This window comes from Haemaphysalis longicornis, unplaced genomic scaffold (assembly GCF_048455015.1).
Source record: "Haemaphysalis longicornis isolate Haplotype H1 unplaced genomic scaffold, Haemaphysalis longicornis Haplotype H1 scaffold_7, whole genome shotgun sequence".
Taxonomy (NCBI): domain Eukaryota; kingdom Metazoa; phylum Arthropoda; class Arachnida; order Ixodida; family Ixodidae; genus Haemaphysalis; species Haemaphysalis longicornis.
Window position 1 is genome coordinate 59705693 of NW_027526422.1, and position 21285 is coordinate 59726977.

The following is a 21285-nucleotide window of genomic DNA, read 5'->3' on the forward strand; positions in this document are numbered from 1 at the left end:
CCAGGAATTCTTAGCACCCTCCGCTGTATCACTTGCCTGACCGCCGCCGTGGTCAGGCCTTCTACAACTGCTGGGGACTGAGGGCCGAGATTTGGGTTGGTCACTCATGAGGGGGTTTGGCCAACTACTAAACCAGGGTGGTCAGATCCTTCTCAGGTGAGGGAGTGCTGTCTGTGTCCCCAAGACCCTTCCTAGCATGGTTGAACCTTTCGAGTGTAGCCTCCAAGGTATCCGGGAGGCTGTTTTACTTCCGGACCAGGCAGCACTCCATACCTGGGATATTTTGACATGAAAGAAAAAAAAAAGAAAAGAAAAGAAGAAACCGTCGCGCACGTGTTCTCATAATAATAAATCTGCTCTTAAGCGGCACGTTAAATTCTCACACAGTGCTACGGAAAACATTCTGTGTATATCTAGAAAAGTCGGAGTTGTTATTTGGTCGTTGTATCTTTTAGGGTCTTACATGGTGTCGGGTGATTCTTAGTAAAGCTCAGCGGGTGAGCCAATAACAAACGGCCATAGCTATTGTCCCGTGGAGAAACAACCATGCCTGTCATGCTTTGATAAGGTAATCAGTGAATGGTACTTTGGTTTAGTGTATTTCAGATAAGAACGTCTGCAAGGCTGAAGAAAAAAGAAAGGATGAGTTGCTGGTAGCTTTCACATCCATACCGAATTCTAAAAAATAAAAAAAAACTATTTGTAGTTGTAATTGGATAACCTCAAAGCGCCTAGGAAACTCCATTTGGTGGCAGCCGCAGTTTCCACCAGTTTCAAAGTATGCCGTCGGTACCCTTGACATTATATGTTAGAAACACAACTACTGCGAGACCAGCGGACGCCATAGTCGAAAACTGAACGCGGGGGCATTCACTGCTCGCATCGCAAACCGAGAAAAATAGAGAAGGCCCCAACATACAGGTAGTAAGCGCGTTACAATACCGTAAGCAATGGTAACCTCGCATACACACCAACAGAGGTGGAATTAGTGCCCAGGGCCATCTGCTACTGAGGAGAGGTCTTTTGTACCTCGGAACGCGAAATGCCGTAGCGTCGTTCCGCGAGGGAGGAGCCGCTGAACGCTACACTGCACGGGTACCTTCCAGCTGATTTCCTTCGCGCGGCGACAACTGAGATGCGTCCAAGAAGCCTGGCTACTGCGAATGCTTTTCTGCTTTCGGAGTTGGCCTTTAAATATACAGCGGGGGATTAACGCGGCTCTAGAAGCTTCGAAATTCGAATTCCTTCGCGCCGGGCAGAAAGGCCTACTAAAAAAGAGGGAAATGAAGGGTTGGCCCGGGGTACATATCACAGTATTGTCCTCTGTGCATGCAGCTGAATTCCTTCGCGGGGCGGAAACTGAGATGCGTCTAAGAAGCCCGTCTACCGCGAATGCTTTTCTGCTTTCTGAGTTGGCCTTTAAGTATACAACTGGCAATTATTTTTCTGTAGCAAGCCATGCACCAACCTTACCCGGCTTGGATGTTTCGTCACGTCGCAACGATCAGCCCTTTTGCAATGTCCCTGAAGAACACAAAAATCAACAAAATAACCGCTGGTCACGTCTACTTCTGTTATTTTTTCTTTTGAATCAGTTCTCTGTTTTGGATCCTGAGGCATTTTACGTTTCGCATTTCTTATTACATTTTTTTTCCTGTTTTCTCTCAAACATTCTGTTTTTATGTTCGGTTATTGCCATATTTAGTGCCCTAAGCTAGAATAAAATTTCACGCTATACTGCTTTGTGGTTTTACCAAAGTTTTTTTTTTTTTTTGGATCTGGTAGGCGAACCTGCTTCCAGTTGCTACCACAGCCCCTTAGTTGGCGTCAAGTCAACCTACTGGTTATCTGTAATGTACTCGTCAACACACTGGCTACCTGCATGAATACATCTGATTGCAGCGCTGCCATTTAAAGTGGTACTGACGTTTCGGCGTTAATATTATGGCACAGTTCACTTTCTTTACTCAACAGATTACCGTGCCTGAATTATGAGAGGCCTGCGACGCGAACGTACTTTAATTGGATCCCATTTAACGCCCCTACGGAACCACACGCGGAGCCGCTCTCAGCAAATTGACATCAGCTTGACAACATCCCGTGGTAGCCAAAAGAATGGATGCGGAACGCGCTCCTAAAACACTCGTGACGTCACTTCACGCGCGGGTGTTGCGGCCGCACGAGCGGCGACTGGGCGCCGGCGTATTCACAAACGGGTGCACGTAGCCAGAGCTACAGGCATAACCGCTGCCCAGAAAGACACTGTCGGCAAAAAAAAAGTTCTACAAAAGAAGCGATAATATAGCCCGGAACCGCGATAGAAGTCGCCATTAGGAGTTTTATTCAAAGTGGTCTTCGAATTTCCGTCGCAATGGTAGTCCAAGCACCTTCAGGAAGCTCAGCCGTTCAGCTCCGGTGGCGGCGCGGTCGACGCAACGCCTTCACCGTCCTCCGCAGTGTTTTGACGTCCGCACAAAGCGGTGAGGTCATGCCGGGATTCGGTCATATGCGCTTTTCGGACTGAAAGCGCGGGAAATTGAAACAAACGACTTTCAGGACGTTCAATGTAATTAATTATCGCGCAGTCAAGTATTTAAAGTGATGTTTTTGGGTTCGCCCGATTATTAACCAGCCTTAAAAGCAATAAACATGCAAGGTAAACTTTTCGTGTCAGTACTCATTTATGGGGATCTTAAGGCAAAACGCATCTTTGTTCACTTTGAACAAACTAGCCCTTTGTAACTCATGCAGCTCTATTCCTGCCACGAAACACGTTTTTTAGGAGAAAAACCGCAGACAAATAAAATACTACTGAATTTTGCGATGCTGTGACATTATACGGACAGGAATGACGTATTATGGGCGCGCACTAAAATGTTGTGTTATGTGCAGTGCATTACCATTCAACTTACGATCAAGCGGAAATACAGGCCCCAATACAAACGCCAAGTGATGTTTCTTGCCGGTGACTTTGGACGACGGAGTCAAATCGCACAAACTAGCGTCTATGAAGCATAGTGACATCTCCAGAAAGTGGCTGGGGTGTTGGCACTGTTTTATTCTGTTTCAAAAAATAGCTAAATCGTGAAATGAAACTCGCCCAACAGTACACTTTGTTAAGCGTCATTTGTTTTCAATACTACCTCCATTATTTGATGGACGTTTTTGATAAAACTGGTGCCAGTGTTATCGAAGCAGATTTTTTACATGAACGAAACTTGTATTTTGTCTTCATGGGGTGTTTAAACAGTAACTCCCGGTTTTCCGGTAAATGTGACTCTTACTGAGTGATGAAGGAAACATTTATATTCGAACAAAATATTGGCCAAATATGAACATCTCAGTCTTAGGAAAAACAAAGTTCTGTGGTGTCTTTATGGTATTCATCATCAACTAGCAGCGGCAAACGCAGAATCGAAGTCAAAGCCGCATTGCTCTCATTCCTCTGGTTTCAGCTCGCACAGTTCCGAAACCACATTGCATCGCACTCCAAGGAAAACTACAGGCCGCCTCAGCCCCTAAATGGACGCGTACTCAAGCACTTTCGGACGTAGAAAACAGAATGAACTCCGGGTGTGCTCTTCATCTCCCAGTTTCCTGCTCGGTTCAAGTGCCCCCACCATCACTCATTCGTCGTCTACGGTGCGGTCTTCCCAGAGTGACTCCGGATCGTGCGATGACAAACGCTTCAGGGAAAGAAAGTGGACACTGAAAGCTTGTTTCGTTAATAAATTCGTTTGTTTTTAACCTTTTCTCCACGGAAAAATGGGCTGCAAAGATCAGCTCTCCATAAATAAAGGTAAGTCAGCAGCAGTGAACGCTTTTTGAGCATAAGGAGGAGGATAGAAAATGTGGTCAGCTTGCTTGATCCACGAGTCCGCGAGTTTGCGTTGCCTCCAAGGATCTGGTCACCAGGGCTCGTAGGTGCTCAGGTGAAGCCTCAAGCATGGTCTCCCGGGGCTCAAGGGGGAGGGGAATCGGTGGACGGTGCGGTATGTGTGCAAGAGCCAGGATAAGTAGTAGGTGGTTTTAGTAGTAGAGGTGGTTACAGTGCTGTCATAAGGAGTCGTAGATCGAGGGGTTTATGTGGGGAAGCTGGCGTCGTCTTAATAGGAATGGTTTGAAGTCTGCGCCAGATCGATGCCTCGTTGGTGGAGAAGAAAGGGTCAAAGAAGGGGAAGTATCGCCTCCTGGAATGCAGGAGCGCGGATGGCACATGTATGTGGGTTCAGCCGGGGAGAGGAAAAGAGCGGTGGTTTGGCTGTGCTGATGAGAGTGCCCAGAAGGGAATTGGCCAGCCAGAAGGCCAGCCAGCTACAGATGGCCACAGCCAGGCCACCAACCAGCCAAAGCCAGCCAGCCGCAGACAGTTTCATACTGCCTTCGTCATTGGCCTATCCACCTGAATGGGTGTATCGCGAGGCCGTCGCCTCCAATAGGCATTTTGCCGCCACAGCCTGGTTGAGTGTATGGAGCAGAGGTTGGCGTACTCACTCATGAGTCCACTCACTCAGACACATTTGTACTCAAACTCACGCGTGAGTTCGAGTTTGAGTGAGCGCGAGGCTTGTGTGGCATGGTGAGTTTGGGTTTGAGTGACTTTGAGGCCATCTGAGTATGAGTACGCCTAAGACCGAATGGTTTCTGAGTCCATTTTGAATTTGAGTACATTTTGAGTTCTGAGTACATTTTGAGTTCTGGGTACATTTTCAGACTAATGAAATATGTGGCTAGCGTGTGTTTCGTATTTTCTTTCTTCGTCCTGTGGTAAAGTTCGCTAGAAGTATGAGTTCATTAGTCAGTAACAAACTCGGCCAACTCTCCACTTTTATTGTCCTTATTTCTAGTACAGTGGGCTCTGTCAACCTGTTTAATTGTGGCTAGCGTGTGTTTCGTCTTTTCTTCCTTCTTCCTGTGTTAAAGTTCGCTAGAAGTATGAGTTCATTAGTCAGTAACCAACTCGCCCAACTCTCCGCTTTAATTGTACATTTTCAGTTTGAGTACATTTTAAGTTCTATGTATATTTTGCGTTTGAGTACATTTTGAGTTCTGAGTACATTTTGAGTTTAAATACGTTTTGAGTTTGAGTCCATTTTGAGTTCTGCGTACATATGAGTATCCTAGGAGGCATCTATGGTAGGCTGTTAAGTTTCATTCGTCGCTTTGGGCTCGCAATTCAGGTTACCTGCGGGTACCCGCCGCGGTGGCTCAGTGGCTAAGGCGTTGCGCTGCTGAGCACAAGGTCGCGGGTTCGATTCCCGGCCGCGGCGGCCGCTTTTCTGATGGAGGCGAAAAGCAAAAACGCCCGTGTGTACGAGATTTGGCGCACGATAAAGATCCCCAGGTGGTCAAAATTAATCCGGAGCCCTCCACTACGGCGCGCCTCATCGCCTGCGTTGCGTCGGCGCGTTAAACCCCACAATCAATCAATCAGGTTACCTGCGGGTACGGCAGCATTCGCGATGCGCGTGATCGGTTGGTGGGGAGGTGCTGGGGTAGGGGGTGGGGGTGTCTGATTTAGCGGCTGGGCGTGTGAATAATTGTCGACCGTTGAGGTCATAAAAGGGGTTATCTCACCTTTTCCTCTTGAAGGGTACTCTAAGAAGGTGGGAGAGGGTGGCGGGAAAGCACACGCGGCGCTTGCTTGCTGGTTGTTCGCCTGCTTCTGTTAACGGCTTCATTTGCTAGGGTCAAAAAGGAAGAGGTGAGTGCCAGAGGAGAATGGGGCGGCGGCTGTTGCCTCCGCTGTTTCAAATGAGTTATCAAGTGAACTGACTGGGCGACGCCCGTTTGGATAGAATAATGACCGCATCAGTTTGGATTTTCACAAAATCTATCTGATAATTGTCAGATAGATTTTGTGAAAATCCAAACTGATGTCGCTAAGGCGTGTAAGGTATCAAGTTAAATGGCCCAATTAACGGAATCACGCGAGGTAAATTCAAAAATACTTCCTCTGTACAGCCCCAGACAAGACACTGAGCAAACGGCAATCATTAGCGTGGCAACGGCTGCAGACAGATTGTTTCCCTAATCCAGTAGCTTACAGCCAATGTTACCCAGGGCTCTATTCAGATGAATGCAAGGCGTGCGGTGACAGGGCTGACCTACATCACATGGTATTCTCTTGCCCTCTCCGGAGAAACTACCCACAAATCAGTAAGGCAGGACAGCCTGCGCTCAAAATAAGTTTGAAGGAGCAGTGGGAGACCGCGCTAATCAGCTCCGACCCGGGTGTCCAGACCCGGCTCGTCCAGATGGCTACGACCGCCGTTGGGACCAAGGACTCCTGACCGACGGTTAAGCGACAAATCTGGGCGAATAAAAAGTTGTTCACTGACTCACTCTGTATAGCCATTGGGCAGTCATAATAAGCCATAGATTGGGCTAAAATTCAAAATGATGCCGCGAGGGCGTGTGGGGAATCCTATTCAATGTCTAGATGAAGGGAATCACGTGGGACAGGAATGCGTTGTGGATATATCATGACCTATTCATGGCTAGACGTAGATTGGGTTAAAATTCAAATTCATAGCGCTAGGGCGTGTGGCGTATGAAATTAAAGTTCTCGAAGAGGGGAATCACGTGGGACAAATGGAAAAATTCTTCCTGATTAGTATCATGACATAGTCATAATAGGTCATATATCTTCGGTTCGAATTCAAAATGATGACACTAGTTTATGCGGAGCATGAAATTGAAGGCTGCGGTGAGGAAAATCACATGGGGGAAAAATGCGGTATGGCTATATCATGAGATATTCATGGTTAGTCATTGTTCGGGTTAACATTCAAATTGAGGCTACTAGGATGTGTTGGGTATCAAATTAATGGTCTCGATCAGTTTAATCACGTACACATATACAAAAATGCTTCCTGGTTATAGTCGTGACATAGTAATGGCGAGTCTTATATTAGATTAAAATTCGAAGTGACCCCGCTCGGGAGTGTAGGATATCAAATTTGCGATTTTTATGGGGGGAACCACGTGGGACAAATAAAAAAAGGCTTCGTGGTTCTAATCAAGAGATAGATATAGTAAGTCATAGATTGGAGTAAAATTCAGGGTGAGGCCGCTAAAGCATGTGGGGTATCAAATAGAATGTTTCAATTAGGGGAATCACGTTGGGCATATAGATAATGCGTCCCGCTTACAGTTATGAGAGTCATGGTTAGTCAGATTTGAATGAAATTCAAAATGATCCTGCTAGGGTGTGTGGGGTGTCAAATTATTATCTCCTTGAGGGGAATCACGTCAGACAAATAAAAAATGCCTTCTGGTTATAGTTATGAGGTAGTCATGGTGAGTCATAGATTGAGTGATAATTCAAAGTGATGCCACTAGGGCTACGTGGGTATCAAGTTAAAGGTCTCGATGAGGGAAATCGCGTGGAATTAATAAAAATATGCGCCCTCCTTCACATCGTGATTTAGTCATGGCTAGTCACAGATTGGGTTAAAATTCAAAGTTATGGCGATAGGGCATGTAGGGTACATTCGAACCTCGTTATATCGAACACGGGTATATCGAATTATTGCTATATCGAACCATTGTCAGTTTTTTTTTAAAGAATTACATGCATTTTTAATTTTCTGTATCGAACTCGGTCGGTTAAGAAATGGATATATCGAACTGAGCGCCGGCCGAAAGCGCGTGCTCCGGGGACAGGCGGCAGGCTTTCCCGCAACGCAGGGGAGAATAGCGGTGGCGCAGCAGGCGTTTGCGACTCCAACGCATGCCTGAGGCGCCGGTAGCGCCCAGTTGCTCCTCAAGCTGCGAATGGGCCAAGACCTCAAGATCGACCTCTTAACTGCCATTCAAATGCTCAAAGGTGCTTGGGATGACGTAAAGCAGGAGACGATCGCCAACTGCTTTAAGCACGCTCGGTTCGTCGTCGGTGCCGAGGAATCGTCCGAGGAAGATGAAACGTCTGAGGATTTCGAAGAACCTGCGCTCGAAGAGACGTTGAGCGAGTTCTCACGTTTTGTGGGTGCTGTGTCAGAGAGCATGACCATCAACGATTTCGTCGGCGATGACGAAACGGGGACCGCGGCTGAACTAACCGACGGGGAAATCGCCGCAAAGGTCACCTGCGAGCTGACTTCAGAGGCGGTGGATGGCGAACCTGGCCCTTCGACCACCGAGGACCCCGCTCCGCTCCCAACTGCGGGCGAAGCTGTGGCCGCTGTGGAACTTTTACGCCGCTACTCCGGCGGAATGGAAGGTAGTGGTCTCGGGTTCGTGGACTCTTTGGAAACCATGGAGCAGGCTGTGGTACGACATGCAGTCAACTCGAAGAAACAGTCAAAGCTGCTGCAGTTTTTTTCCCCTGGGAATAAATAGTTCACTTTAACGCTTCATGAGTAGTCATTCTTGTCGTTGCCTTTTTAGTGATTGAATCGTGCTGCATTTTGACGCGTTTTTGATCAAATTTTATATATCGAATTTCGGTTATATCGAACTATTTCACGGTTCGCGCACTGTTCGATATAACAAGGTTTGACTATCAAAATATTTGTCTCGACGCCCGAGCAATGACCCTCCGGGCAGGGCAGGACACGGACACCCCAACTCCGGCACTCACATATAAAGAAATTACGAACGAATACAAAGACGAGCGGCGTACCCTCCCCGAGCCACACCGCACCTGACCAGGGAGCAACAGACCATACTCAGGCGCATCCAGGCGGGGTCACTAGCCCACCCCTTCCTGTTGCATACATTTTACCCTGAACACGAGGTGGACCGCTGCCCATTCTGTAAAACAAACAGCGGCACGCTCGCACACATACTGGCGGAGTGCACTGAACTCCAGGCCCCTATACCCCCCCACCCTCCCTCCACCCCTCCTACCCCACTCCACGAGCGATGGGAGACCTTGCGGTCCAGCCCCGCCCTGCCGACCCAGCTCGCGCTGACGGCCAGGGGCCAGGAGCTGCTGGCCCAATACGGTTCCCGCGACCTGGGAACCGCTCCGTCTGGCGTCTGAAAACGCCTCGAGCTCGAGGGTGGCGGAGGTTTTGACCAGCACCTTCAGGTAGTCGACCCACTGCTTTTGGGCGAGAACCGGTTAAATAAGGCAAGCCGGCGGCGGAAAGCGCTAACTTCAACGAGCTTGTCCGTAGCTGTGCCACAGAGCGTTCGCATCGAGTCTTCCTCCCGTGGTGGAGTCTGAGCAACAGAGCCCAACGCTTTTCTCACCAACCGTGCGGCTGTTCAGCATTTTTTGGGCCTCCCGACCCCTATGAAGGAATGTGCGGCGATACCCTCCTTTAATACCCGGCGCGATACCCGGCGCATTTCAATTTTCGACTCAGTTTTAATCTTGTCATGTGTTCGTTCTTCATCTCTTCTGTAAGTACTTGCGCATACGGGTAAATAAACGTTTCTTCTTCATCCACGGCCTTCGTCTTGTCATCGGGTGCCTCACATTCCTTGATTACGACAACATCCAACATCACCGACGAACCAAAATTCACTGGCACTTCCACTTCAGCGAGGGAAGACTAGGGATGGGTAGTGGGAAGCGTGAATATGATGCAGGACGGCTTCGCAACGCAAACATTTTGCTTGGAGGGTCAAGAGGAGGTGGAGGAGTTACCCAATGAAACATTGCTGGTATGCGCTACTATGCTGTGGTACGTAACACTTTGCTAAACTAACAGAAGCAAAAGAGAGAGAGTGAGAGAAAAAAATTTTAATGGGCACAATAGTGAGACTGGAAACTTAGTTCGGGGATCCATGCGTTGCCCTAGCCGTCTTGGCCCGTGTCACCAGGATTGTCTGGTCCCCCAGCCAACTGCCGGTTAACTGTGTCTCCCACAGCCCATGAAAGGAATGGGTGGAGAAGGGTGGTACATCTGTAATGTGAACGCATTGCACAATAAGTTTTTGGACGACAGCTGTGGACCAAATTTTCACATAGCTGAGCTGCTGGGAAAACTAATTTTTTAAATTTAAATTTCTTTATTTATAAATACATGCGTACTGGGCGTACGTATGTTCCTTTTTGCCATTGTTGGACTGTTATTTGATGTTTCACCATCGGGAATTCACAGGAGCGTTCCAGATTACGCCTAACAATACGTGTTGAGGTCTTAAGACGTTGATTCCGCCGCAGCGTTAAGTAGAATGAGTACTTCATCTGGTAAGTACCTTTTGCCGACATTAGACATCAAAGCGCGACGCTAGGTCTAACGTCTGGGAGAGAGAGAGAGAGAGAGAGAGAGAGAGAGAGAGAGAGAGAGAGAGAGAGAGAAAGCTCCTTATTAGAGGAAAGCAGAGAGGTCTGCCAGCATGTTAACTCCTACATGCAACTCTGCGGGTTGGGGTGGAGGGAATAAAGTTGCAATAGGAAGTGAGGAGGAAGATAGAGAAGAAAGAAGGAAATAAAAGAAGTAAAAAAAGGAGGCAGCGTGTGTGTTGGGGACCGTCAGTGCGACACGTGAAAAGTCTATAGACGGTGCACAGTGCAAGGATGTTCTGGTCCTATATTACCTCAGCGACGGCGATGTCATTGAGGTATTCGAATAATGTGGCTAGCACTTTACGCTGACACGAGGGAGATAGCCATGGTCCCAGAAGTGCTTTTAAAGTTATGGAACTGTGGTTGAGGCACTCGATCTTCTATGCGAGGTTGTTTCTTTCTTGACAGTACATAGGGCAATCCAGTAAAATATGCTCGATGGTTTCTGGTGAATTACAGTTGTCATAATACGAGTTAGAGGTTAGGCGAAGGCGATACCGGTAGGTATTTGTGAGCGCTACGTTAACACGTTATCGATGGAGCAAAGTCTTTAGACGACGTGGAAGTCGCTCCGGTAATCTCAGTGCCAAAGTTGGATCGACATGATGCAGGAATGGGTGCTGGTTTTCCGCGAGAGACCAGAAGGTGCTTCTTTCCCTGAAAACAAGTTTTTTTTGCTAGTCTCGAGGCATCGTGCTTCGTGAAGAAAATGTTCCTCAGGTTCCATAGTCGTAATCCTCTCTTGACAGCCTCATCTGCTTTTTCATTGCCTGTGATGCCGCTGTGGGCAGGGATCCACTGCAGTATCACGCGATGCCCGGCAACGCAGACTTGATGATTTAGGTACTAGACATCACGGGATATATGTTTGTGAATGCTGAAGCAGCTGGCACGTCTAACGTCTGGAATTTACCGTTAACGTTTGGTTTCCTTAAACTTCAACCTAACGACATGCCAATAAACGCCGTATCTCTGTAAGGCTAGCAACGCGTACCGGTTGGCGACACCACAACTCGAATCGTTATGTTAGACTTAATGTTGCGCGGTGGCATACCCGCATGGCGCATTTCTTCGTCTTCACCTTAATCTTTGCGCAAGGGAGATACATTAGGCAGTTTTAGCATATCGTTACCGTGTTTGTGTTACCGTTTACCGTGTTACCGGAAGCCGCTGGCGACGGTGAAGCCTGTGCCGGTAAGTTACCGTTCGCGGTAACTCTTGCACTGCGCAGTCGACTCCCGCAAACACGGTAAACGGTAACGTAAACACGGTAACGATATGCTAAAACTCTCTATACTGAGGAGTACAGGACTCTTCACGAATGAAAGAAATTTCCCGCGACACCAGCAGCAGGTGTGACGTGTCTCGACTCACAAAGAAGGAGGGATAAGGGAAGCTGATGCAGCCTGAAGAAAACATACATATATCCCCTAAATGAACAAAATAGAGCAAACAAAACAACGTAAATCAAAAAAAGGTGAACTTCTAAACAAAAATCAATAATTCATCCCTCGAACGACTTAGCGGTTTCCTACCTAAGTCAATAGAAAATACCACAATAGAAGTCTATAATCCGGCCGACCCTATACGTAACGGGTGCTTACTTCGAAAAGTCGCAGCATTGCCGTGAAAAAATAGTTTCCTCGTGCTGTGGTCGCGATGTAGTGCGACCGCAGTAGTCGGCAATCCCTCGGAAAACGGCGCTTGGACGTCTGCGCATGTGGCAGCCGGGTACCGCAGGAGGCACCGCCCGGAACTGGAAGCGCCGCCGTGGTGGGGGCCGTCAAAGCGTATGTCGATAATGAGTCCTGGCGCTGCGCAACGGCACACGCATGTCACTACTGGGGCCTTCAAAGCATAAGTTGGCGATGCGGCAACCAGGCTGAACCACGGCGCCGTCGGCCCGCTCACGACCAGGCTTCCGTACACACTAAAGTTTTGTACACCCTTTTTTGGCCAGAGAGGGTGTGAAACCTTGTCCCATGGCGCACACCTTTCAAAGGTGTTTGGTCTAAAAAAATGTGTAATGACGAAAACAGGGTCTTTTGTGAACACCGTAAAAATGGTGTAACATTGCTCAGCACCCTATATGGTGTGGGCAGCCCAGCTATACGTGACAATGTGGATGGCTGAGCGCGCGGTGTGAAATTGCATATATTCAGCCCGCACAAGTCACACATGGACTCCAAATGAATTAAGGAAGAAAACCAGCGGAATGCATGGTAAGAGCGAGCACATACTTAAAAACACATCTGTTCTTCTTGCTCTTATAGCCGGCAGAGGAAATTCCTCTGACAGAGTCGATGGGCTTGTTGCAAAATCATATATTTTAGAGCTAATGTTGGAATTGAGTATTTTAATGTGAGCGTATACAAGTCAGCATGAGGATTTGCAAAAGCTCTTTAATCGTGAGGTAGTTCTTATGTTCAATAAGTCATAGAATTGTATTGAACACAAAACACCTTTTCTACTGCATCTCAACACCTACTTAGAAGGGCGTTCATTATTTCAACACCCGTTTCCCAGGGGGATGTAGCTTCAAATTATGGTGCTGGAAACTAAAAAACGCCGTGAAAAATCGCCAGCTTAGAAAAAGGATGTGAAAGACTTCCAACTTTGGAGGTATTTTATACCTGTTACCACGGGTGGACTGAACGTTTTCTACAAGTGGAGGCATGTTCTGTATCTCACGACGGTTAAAACAACATGATTTGACATACTGTACGACCAGCGGAGCTGATTAGGCTTGAGCTAGGTTTGGCGGCGTTAGCGAAAAAATTTCATGAAAAAGAACTGTGCCGCTTGTTAGCCGCACCATCGCAGATAGGTTATTACAACAGTGAATCCCGCTTTTGAGCCTGCCCGAGTGCGAGCACAAGGGGTGCATGCGTATGCGCACCCCCTGCCATACCATTATAAAAATGCCATTTTAGATGCAACGCATCTCTTTAATCGCCTTGTCCCGCGTTGTCGCGGCGTAGTCCGCATCCCTCCCTCCCTCCTCGCCTCGGCAGTTGCGCGCTCCACCGCTCTCACCGCAGCGCCATCTGTGCGTCAGCGCGGTCAGCGCGCAGCTTGCGCTCGGCTGCGCTCACTCCCGTCGCCGTGCCAGCTGTGCGTTAGCGCGCAGCTTGCGCTCGGTTAACACATGCGCATGCCCTGCTATGCGCTGCTTTCTCTCATTCCGCTGCATATAAACGCGCTAACTGCGCCGCTCCGCTCAGTCGTTCCGCCGCTCCCGCCGCCGGCGCTCCGATGACATCCTCCAATGATTTGAATGGAGTCTAACAGGCCTGCTATCGCGATGGTCGGCGCAACCGTAACAAGCACCGGCCACCCCGATAACAGAAATGCTAGCACCAGCGAAGACAAAGCTGCGAAGCGAAGAGCTCGTGATGCCGAACGCATAACGGAAACGCAACGCAACCCCCGATGCGTCGCATCTACCCCATGGTTCCCCTCGCGGGAAGATGGTGTAAATTTTTGGGGGGGTGGATACTAAAACGGAACAAATCGGCACAGATAGCACTAGTGGTGCAAGGCTGGAGAAACAGCGGAGCGGGGGGTCGACCCAGGTTGTTTCCATCTTGGATACGTGTCAGTGTGGGGCACACCATGTAGTTTCATACTATACTGCAGAGAAGTCTGGTGCCACTGTTAGGCGAACACTTCAGCAAGCGTACGTGGTGTACCAAGCAAGCATGTTCCACTTGTCTTTGGCATGGCACGTGAACTGGCTCAAAAGTTGCCTCTGGCTGCAAAAAAGCAACAATATTACTATAGAAGGTTTATCAAATTTGTTTTGTTATTATAAAATTTAAGCTACAAAAAGATTTATATGTCAGGGATCATTTAGAAGCTTCATGCGAGATAAACAAGGATAATATGTTACCCTTTTGTGTTGGTTTTGGCTTCGAGACAAAAACGAAGCCATGTTGCTAGTCAAGCCAAGTAGGCGAGGAACGTCGCGAACTGCAATGACAGAGCCCACGACGACCCATGATTGCAGCGCCAGATGTCCATCTAGCATATATTAGACTTAAACTTTACGGGAGACACACTGAAACAGCCTTGTAAAATCCGGCTAAACTTGGCCGCACCCCTCTGCCTAGCCTCCCAAGAACATGATCACAGGGTTTAAAGGCGCAATAAAAAAGTGGACACTAGAAGAGAAAAAATTGGGCCCATCTCCCCGCGAGGAGAACTCGAGTAAATGCGTCGCATAGGGGGTGGGTGTATTGCGTTAACGTTTAGTGTTTGAGGAGTTGGTGGTAGTGAATGCGTTGTATCGGCAGCTTCTTGACGTAGTTTGAATGAGTCAAGGATATAAGGCGCGTTCGTAGCCTTCCATTCTGTGTCGGCTTTGTGGCGCAGTGGGTAGAGCACCATGTACAATGCGTTCAGCCCGCAGGGTCGAGGGATCGAAACCAGGCGCCGGATAGTATTTTTTTTTATGTAGTGTAGGGGGAGGGTGCGGACAACGACGGTGCTGACTACGGCGGACGTCAACGCGGGTGACATTGTGAGTTACTGAAATGCTCTGAATTTAAAATAACAAAGACAAACTAAGCGATTTGTCTTCGTTTGTCTTGGTTGTTTTTCCTCTTCTAGTGTCCGCGTTTTTCTTGCGCATTTGAACCCTGTGATCATGTCGAACCAACTGGCCCACATTAAGCTATTGCTAGTCTCAAGAACACCCAAAAGCCTAACAAAACTTAGCAACTCCGGAAGAAGCTAGGTTGACCACCAGCTCCGCTGTTTTTGTTTTTGTAATTGAACACCTATTTCACACCCTTTCAACACCCTAGAGAAAACCAGGGGTCTTGCAGTCGCTCGACACCCTTTTCGTCACCCAAAACGAGTGGTGGAACAAATGTAGGAATGCAGGCACCATCCACCACAATGGGAGCGGAAAATGTATTGCGCCGGATACAGTCAAAGTTTAAAGACGAGAGTATTTGGTAGTACCAATACCAATATTGGTACCAGTACTAATATTGATTGGTAGTACCAATACCCTTGTTCAATTAGTGTGAGCGGATGTGCTTCATTTTACAAAAAAACGAGATTGATACAGAAGAAAAAATCCCGCGGATTTTTAGGCCTTGGCAAATAATACGCGATACTACTACAGGGATTTGTTTTAAGAATGAAGATCCACTGATACAAGCACAAAAAACACAAAGGCAAAGACGCGAACGTTAGCAGGTGAGATTGCTGGTTTTTCTTATTGGGAATGCGCCCCTCATTGTTGAAGAACCGAGGCGGGGACCGCGGGACGTGGGTGATTCGTTTTAATGGCGGATGGAACTCGATCTGTAATGATGATGATAGCACTATCAGCAGGCAGCTGCTAATGGCCACCTCTTCTTCCTTTCTGATTTTTCCAACATCCTCCCGGCCACGCGATAAATGGCGGAGGAGAATGGGCATGACGTGAATGACGGAGAATGGGCACTCAGTTTCCAGCGGTCATCAAGCATTCGTCTTTTAACACTTTTGTCCAAGGTCACGTAATCAGCTCATTGTGGTCATAATCCATGTCATGTCCGTCGTGTTTGGCCACACCATGATAGTCCGGTCTTCTGCTTTCATCGATGCTTGAAGCGTCTGTGCCACATTCGCCCTGAGGAGTCAGGCCAGTTTAAACGGGGAATCTGGACCATCGTCGGCACAGTGCTCGTGCAAGCTTCTTGCGGCATGTGCGGCGGATCGATTGTATAGTGGAAGAAGTCACAATCCGGACGCGTCGTTATGTGTGTGTAACGATCTTCTTTCTTAAAGATACCTTTTTTCTCCTTGTTTTTTCGATGAATCCGCACTTGATGATGCGTTTCGGTGGAGACTTGTTTAGGGTGATTCTACGTGCTGATCGTAGGGCTGACTGGATTTTCTGTTTTCTCAGTCTTCGTTTCGACTTCGGGAACTTGAAATCGTCACATTTTGCATTAACCAACCCAATCATCTCCAAATCCGACGTTTCGCGATGGCAGCATGTGTCTAGAGGCTACGTCCATGAGTGTGAGGTTCGGCCGAGCTGTCGATTGTTCTGAAGGAATCGTTTGTTCGCGTGTGGTCGTGCTTGTTGGACTCCATGAAGTTGTTCGTTGAGCACAGAAAGTGTTTTCGTGCCATGAAAACCACGCGAATCTGATGACTGTTCAGGTGTCTCCACCGCTTTGCCGTAGCTCTGACCACAACTCATCTTTACTGGAGTGCCATGAAAACCACGCGAATCCGATGACTGTTCAGGTGTCTCCACCGCGTTGCCGTAGCTCTGACCACAACTCATCTTTACTGGAGTTACTAGAGCCATTTTATCATTCAGAGTGTGCACTATGGGGGAAGCCGTTTCCAATTCTTCGTCTGAGCACAGAGCGGTAGCAGTTGTCTCCTCTTTTTCTTTTATTGCATCCAGTCCTCGTTTAAAGGAAGCAGCTGGCTGAGTGACCTGTGGCTCTCCACGATCATTAAAAAGTATCCCCAAATCACTCTTCCTGTTGAGGGAGTCATTACTCTGCACTGTGGAGTCGTTGTTGGAGATACCTGGATGTTTTTCCGGTGCTGTTGCTACAATGTCGTCGTCGGAATGGTTTTCCAACTCGGGAAACAAGCTGTTCATTCTAAATTTGGTGAACAGGATGGAATCTTCGAATTCTAATGCGATTTCATATTCCTCGGTTAAATGATCCAAATCAACAAGTTCTTCAATATCGCTGTCAAGCTTCTTTAGAATATCATGTGTTTCGAGTAGGCGTTTCTTTAAGAAAATGAGCTTACAGATTGATGGTGACTCGGCGCTCATCTCAGTTTTGATGTCGTCAATCAGTGTGGTTACCTTCTTTCGGACGAGGCTCCGTCTTTGGCAAAGGGCTTCCAGGTCCATTCTCGACGTCGTTTATGTCTACGTGGTCGTCAGGAAGGATCACGGTCGGTGGAAGGTCGAAGCCGCTGTCGTTGACTTTCAGTGTCCGCGAGGCGTCCGCGGAGAATCGGTAAAAGTTGTTCAGGGCGTGGTATGCGGTACACGTTTGGTGCGTCCTCAATTCCTTGGGTTTTCTTCGCAGACGCTTGCGGTCGATGGACAGGAGCCGTAGTTTCCTCGCAGCCGTGTCACTCACGTCATCGTTGATGGCGGTCCGCACACTCCGTTCTTCAACTTTGTAGATCTTCTCCTATCCTGGTCACGGCACCATTTTGTTGAAGAACCGAGGTGGGGACCGCGGGACGTGGGTGATTCGTTTTAATGGCGGATGGAACTCGATCTGTAATGATGATGATAGCACTATCAGCAGGCAGCTGCTAATGGCCACCTCTTCTTCCTTTCTGATTTTTCCAACACTCATCAAGGATCATCATCATCCTAACCTTGTGGAAGAGTTGCAAACTGCGTCCGTGTTTCTCACTTTTCACTCTGTCCCTCGTGAGCCCTATCCAATTTATGCATTTGTGGCGAGTGTTTGTAACTCTTGTAAGAAACACTAGCCCAGCCACAAACTCTTTTGCATGACCTCGTGGGTGCATGCTGAATTGGTTGGTTGGTTGGTTGGTTGGAACCAGAAATCAGTGGCGCGTACCCACTCTGGGGGATTGGCCAAGTCAGATTGGGGAAACTGGTCAAGAATTCAAACTAAGGGTAAAATAGAGCTGTGGAGTGTGAGGGAAGTGATGTTGGCAATTTTGAGGGGGAAAAAAAAGAAAAAAAAAACTATAACATACTGAAGTAAAAACAGATACTACACGTACCAGAGAAAGAAAGTACGAAGTGTCTTTTAACAGGGTAGGCGACCGGATTGTGAAATAAAAGCGTGAAGGGCGCGACAAACATCCCCGTGGCAGAAACCTAAACCCGATGCCCCAAATGACAGTAAATTCGATACAGACAAGGAAAGACCCAGGCGCCGGAGGGGAACCTCCAGGAATCCATTTAGGATAGAGGAGAACCGCCGGCAAGACTGCAGGAAATGTTCGATTGTCTCCTCCTCTTGACAAAACTCACATTGGGCCGAAGGCGCTAAGCGTGCACGGTGAAGGTAGAAATTCAAATTGGGCACTCGGCAGCGAAAGCTGGTCAAAGTGACCTCGCACATTCGCGACTGCACAACATCACTCTTCCACGCATACCGGAGGTGCTCAATTTCTGGGCATCCAGAGATACTGTCTGGGTGCAGGCTGTCCAACGAGCTATACCTGCGAAACCGGGATGCAACAACTTGGGCTATGGGGGGCACAGCATCAACCAGCGGTCCATTCAATGCCACACCCGCCAGATAATCAGCGGTTTCATTAAGGTGGATACCCCTGTGTCCTGGAACCCAGACCAGGCGGATTTCTTGTACATAGGGTGGTAGGAGCATCGAGAGCGTTCGGCTTAGAGGGGTAAATCTTGGATTAGATAGAGTGGAGCAGACTGAAAGCGAGTCCGTCACAATAATCACTTTCGAATTGTCTTCATTGAGTTTTCTAATAGCAAGGGCAATCGCCAAAAATTCTGCCAAGAATATTGTTGTGAAATTGGGTAACCGCAAAGAAAATGCCCAGTCAAGTGCAGGTGAAAAGATACCAATACCAGCCTTTCTTTCCTGAACAGACGCATCTGTGGCTACAACCACATGGGTTGGAAACTTCTCTAAATGGGTGATTAGAAGACCAGCTATAGTCTTCTCCGGCAGATATTTGGAATTGGAGGGGAAAATATTATCAAAATCAATTTCCACCATCGCATTTCGAGGTTCAAAGGAAGGAATCGAGAGAATGTTGACGTTTAATGGGGCTAATAGAGACTGTACAAACAGCACCTGCGGGCGTTTGTACCTGGCCCATGGCTGAGCGAAAAAAGGCGTTGGGGAGTGAACGAAGACCATTTGCGACCTTGAAATAGGCAATTCCATTACGCGAAGGTATGCCTCTACTGTCAACACTTTGAATCGGGGAATCAGGGGAAGGATGCGAGCCTCCCAGTACAATACCCAAATAGGGACGTACTTCGGTAAACCCAAACACAAGCGCAAAGCTTGTCGTTCTAGTGTAATCAATGGACGTAGCTTATAAAACGGATAACTTGAAAAAAGGATGGATCCGAATTCTAGAATAGGTCGAACGTATAGGCGGTAGAGCATGAGGAGAATGTCTCTACGCATACCCGACTTCTTGTTGCAAAATCTTTTTAACAGTGAAACCGCCCTCCCCGCTTTGGCTGCAGTATAATCAATATGAGGACGCCAGTTTAGATTGCTCTCATATATCACACCTAGATATTTCAGGGAAGTAACTTGTGGAATTATTTTCTGTCGGTATGTCAGACAAATGGAAATAGGGTCTTGAACCGGGAATGCCAGGAGGGCACACTTTCCAACGTTTAAGGATAGGCAGAGCCCGTCTAGCCACGATCCTAAGATCGAGAGGTACAGCTGCAGGGACTGGTGCAAAGAATGTATATTCCTTGACGATGCGAAAAAGGCTAAATCATCAGCATACAAATATGATTGAATTCCCGCAATAACGGGCACCTCGCTCAGCAACACATTAAATAACACTGGAGACAGGACGGATCCTTGTGGTAGACCTCGCGATTGAATGTAACTCGAGGAGGTGACCCCGTTCTGGGCAATAAAGAATTTGCGGCCTGTTAAAAACAACCTGACCCAGGAAATAATATATTCCGGGAAAGATAAGCGCACCATCTTTTCTAAAAGTATGCCATGTTCAACGCAATCGTACGCTTTGGCCACATCCAATGTCACCAGTGCTGCGACCTCTTTAGAACGTCGAGCCAGATGAAGGCGGCTCTCTAGGTCTATGTGCGCCGACCATATCGAACAGCCTGGCCTAAATCCCACCTGCCGAGGGCTCAATATGTTAGCACCGGTTAAAAACTTCTCAATTCTGGACAATAAAATTCTTTCAATAATTTTGACAAGGTTAGACGTTAAGCTTATCGGTCTTATGTTATCCAGTGCATATCCCAATCCGGGTTTCTTAGGCAAGGGGATCCGGGCCATCATCGTCTTCCTCTTCTCGCAGTTGATGTCGTTCAAAAAGAAAAAAAGAAACCGAGGTGGCCGGGCGTAGGTTTCTGCAGCTGCGGAACAGCAGGTAAGCTTGTCAGCGCTTTGCTCGTATGGCATGAGTAACTGGAAACCGACTTTCCAAAGCAGTTTCAGTGTCCGAAAATTCTGCTCCCTGCGATGCTTCGACGCCAGCACGGTAGTTTGCTTTTAATTCCTGGCATTCTTTGCCAAGTACTTTGCTCCCCCCCCCCTCCCGCCAGGACCATGTAACGCCCGGCACTTCCACAACAATGCAGATTTTGCGGAGGTAACACCTTTAACTTTATAACGACCTAAATGAAAAACGTACTGCCAAGACAGAATATTGAAAATCCCGAAGACTGACTTTATACGCACGACGTCGTGAAGTCTCGCGGAAGCCACTATACCCACGACGTGAATGACGCGCCAACGCGGCAGGCAAAGCAACCGGCGCCGCGCTGTTGCTCCGCCCGTCCCAATCGCCCTGATAGAGCGTTTTGCCGAATTTCCAAGCGGCTCTATCGCCCTTTTCCGTCACACCACGGGTACCATACCACGGGTTCAAATGACAGCCGATGATTCAAATGACCAAGCCGATGGTTCAAATGACAGCCGTACAACGCTCCTCGAAATGGGTTTTCATTTAGCTTCCCCGCTCCGTATCGCAATAAAAAAAAGCACAGCTGATGTTATGGATGCAAAGCAACACATAGAACCAGATAATGCATTTATTTCACCTACGATTGCAGCTATGCGACTTATTTAATATGCTCTGTGCCACATTACGTCCTTGACAGACCGACCATATTCCCAATTATACCGATGGGAAATTTGGGGCTCTTAAATAACGTTCAGCTCCCTAAAAATAACCTAGGCTATAATTTTCACGTATTTCTTATCTCGGCTTACATCTGCATAGTCAATGCAGTTCACAAGCGCTCGGGTTGCGATCCCATCGAACCCACAACGGATGGTGGTGCTCTTATCCAGCCGATGGAAGCACCTGTC

The 21285-nt window shown here is 47.9% G+C and overlaps 1 protein-coding gene across 1 annotated transcript in view; it reads left to right on the forward strand.

The window, feature by feature from the left end:
* Nucleotides 1-21285, forward strand: part of LOC144146310 (uncharacterized) — an 81246-nt gene that overhangs the window by 11926 nt on the left and 48035 nt on the right. The window contains exon 7 of the mRNA XM_077678270.1: nt 7762-8224. Coding sequence (XP_077534396.1) covers nt 7762-8224 — 463 coding nt within the window. The remainder of the gene's footprint in view (nt 1-7761; nt 8225-21285) is intronic.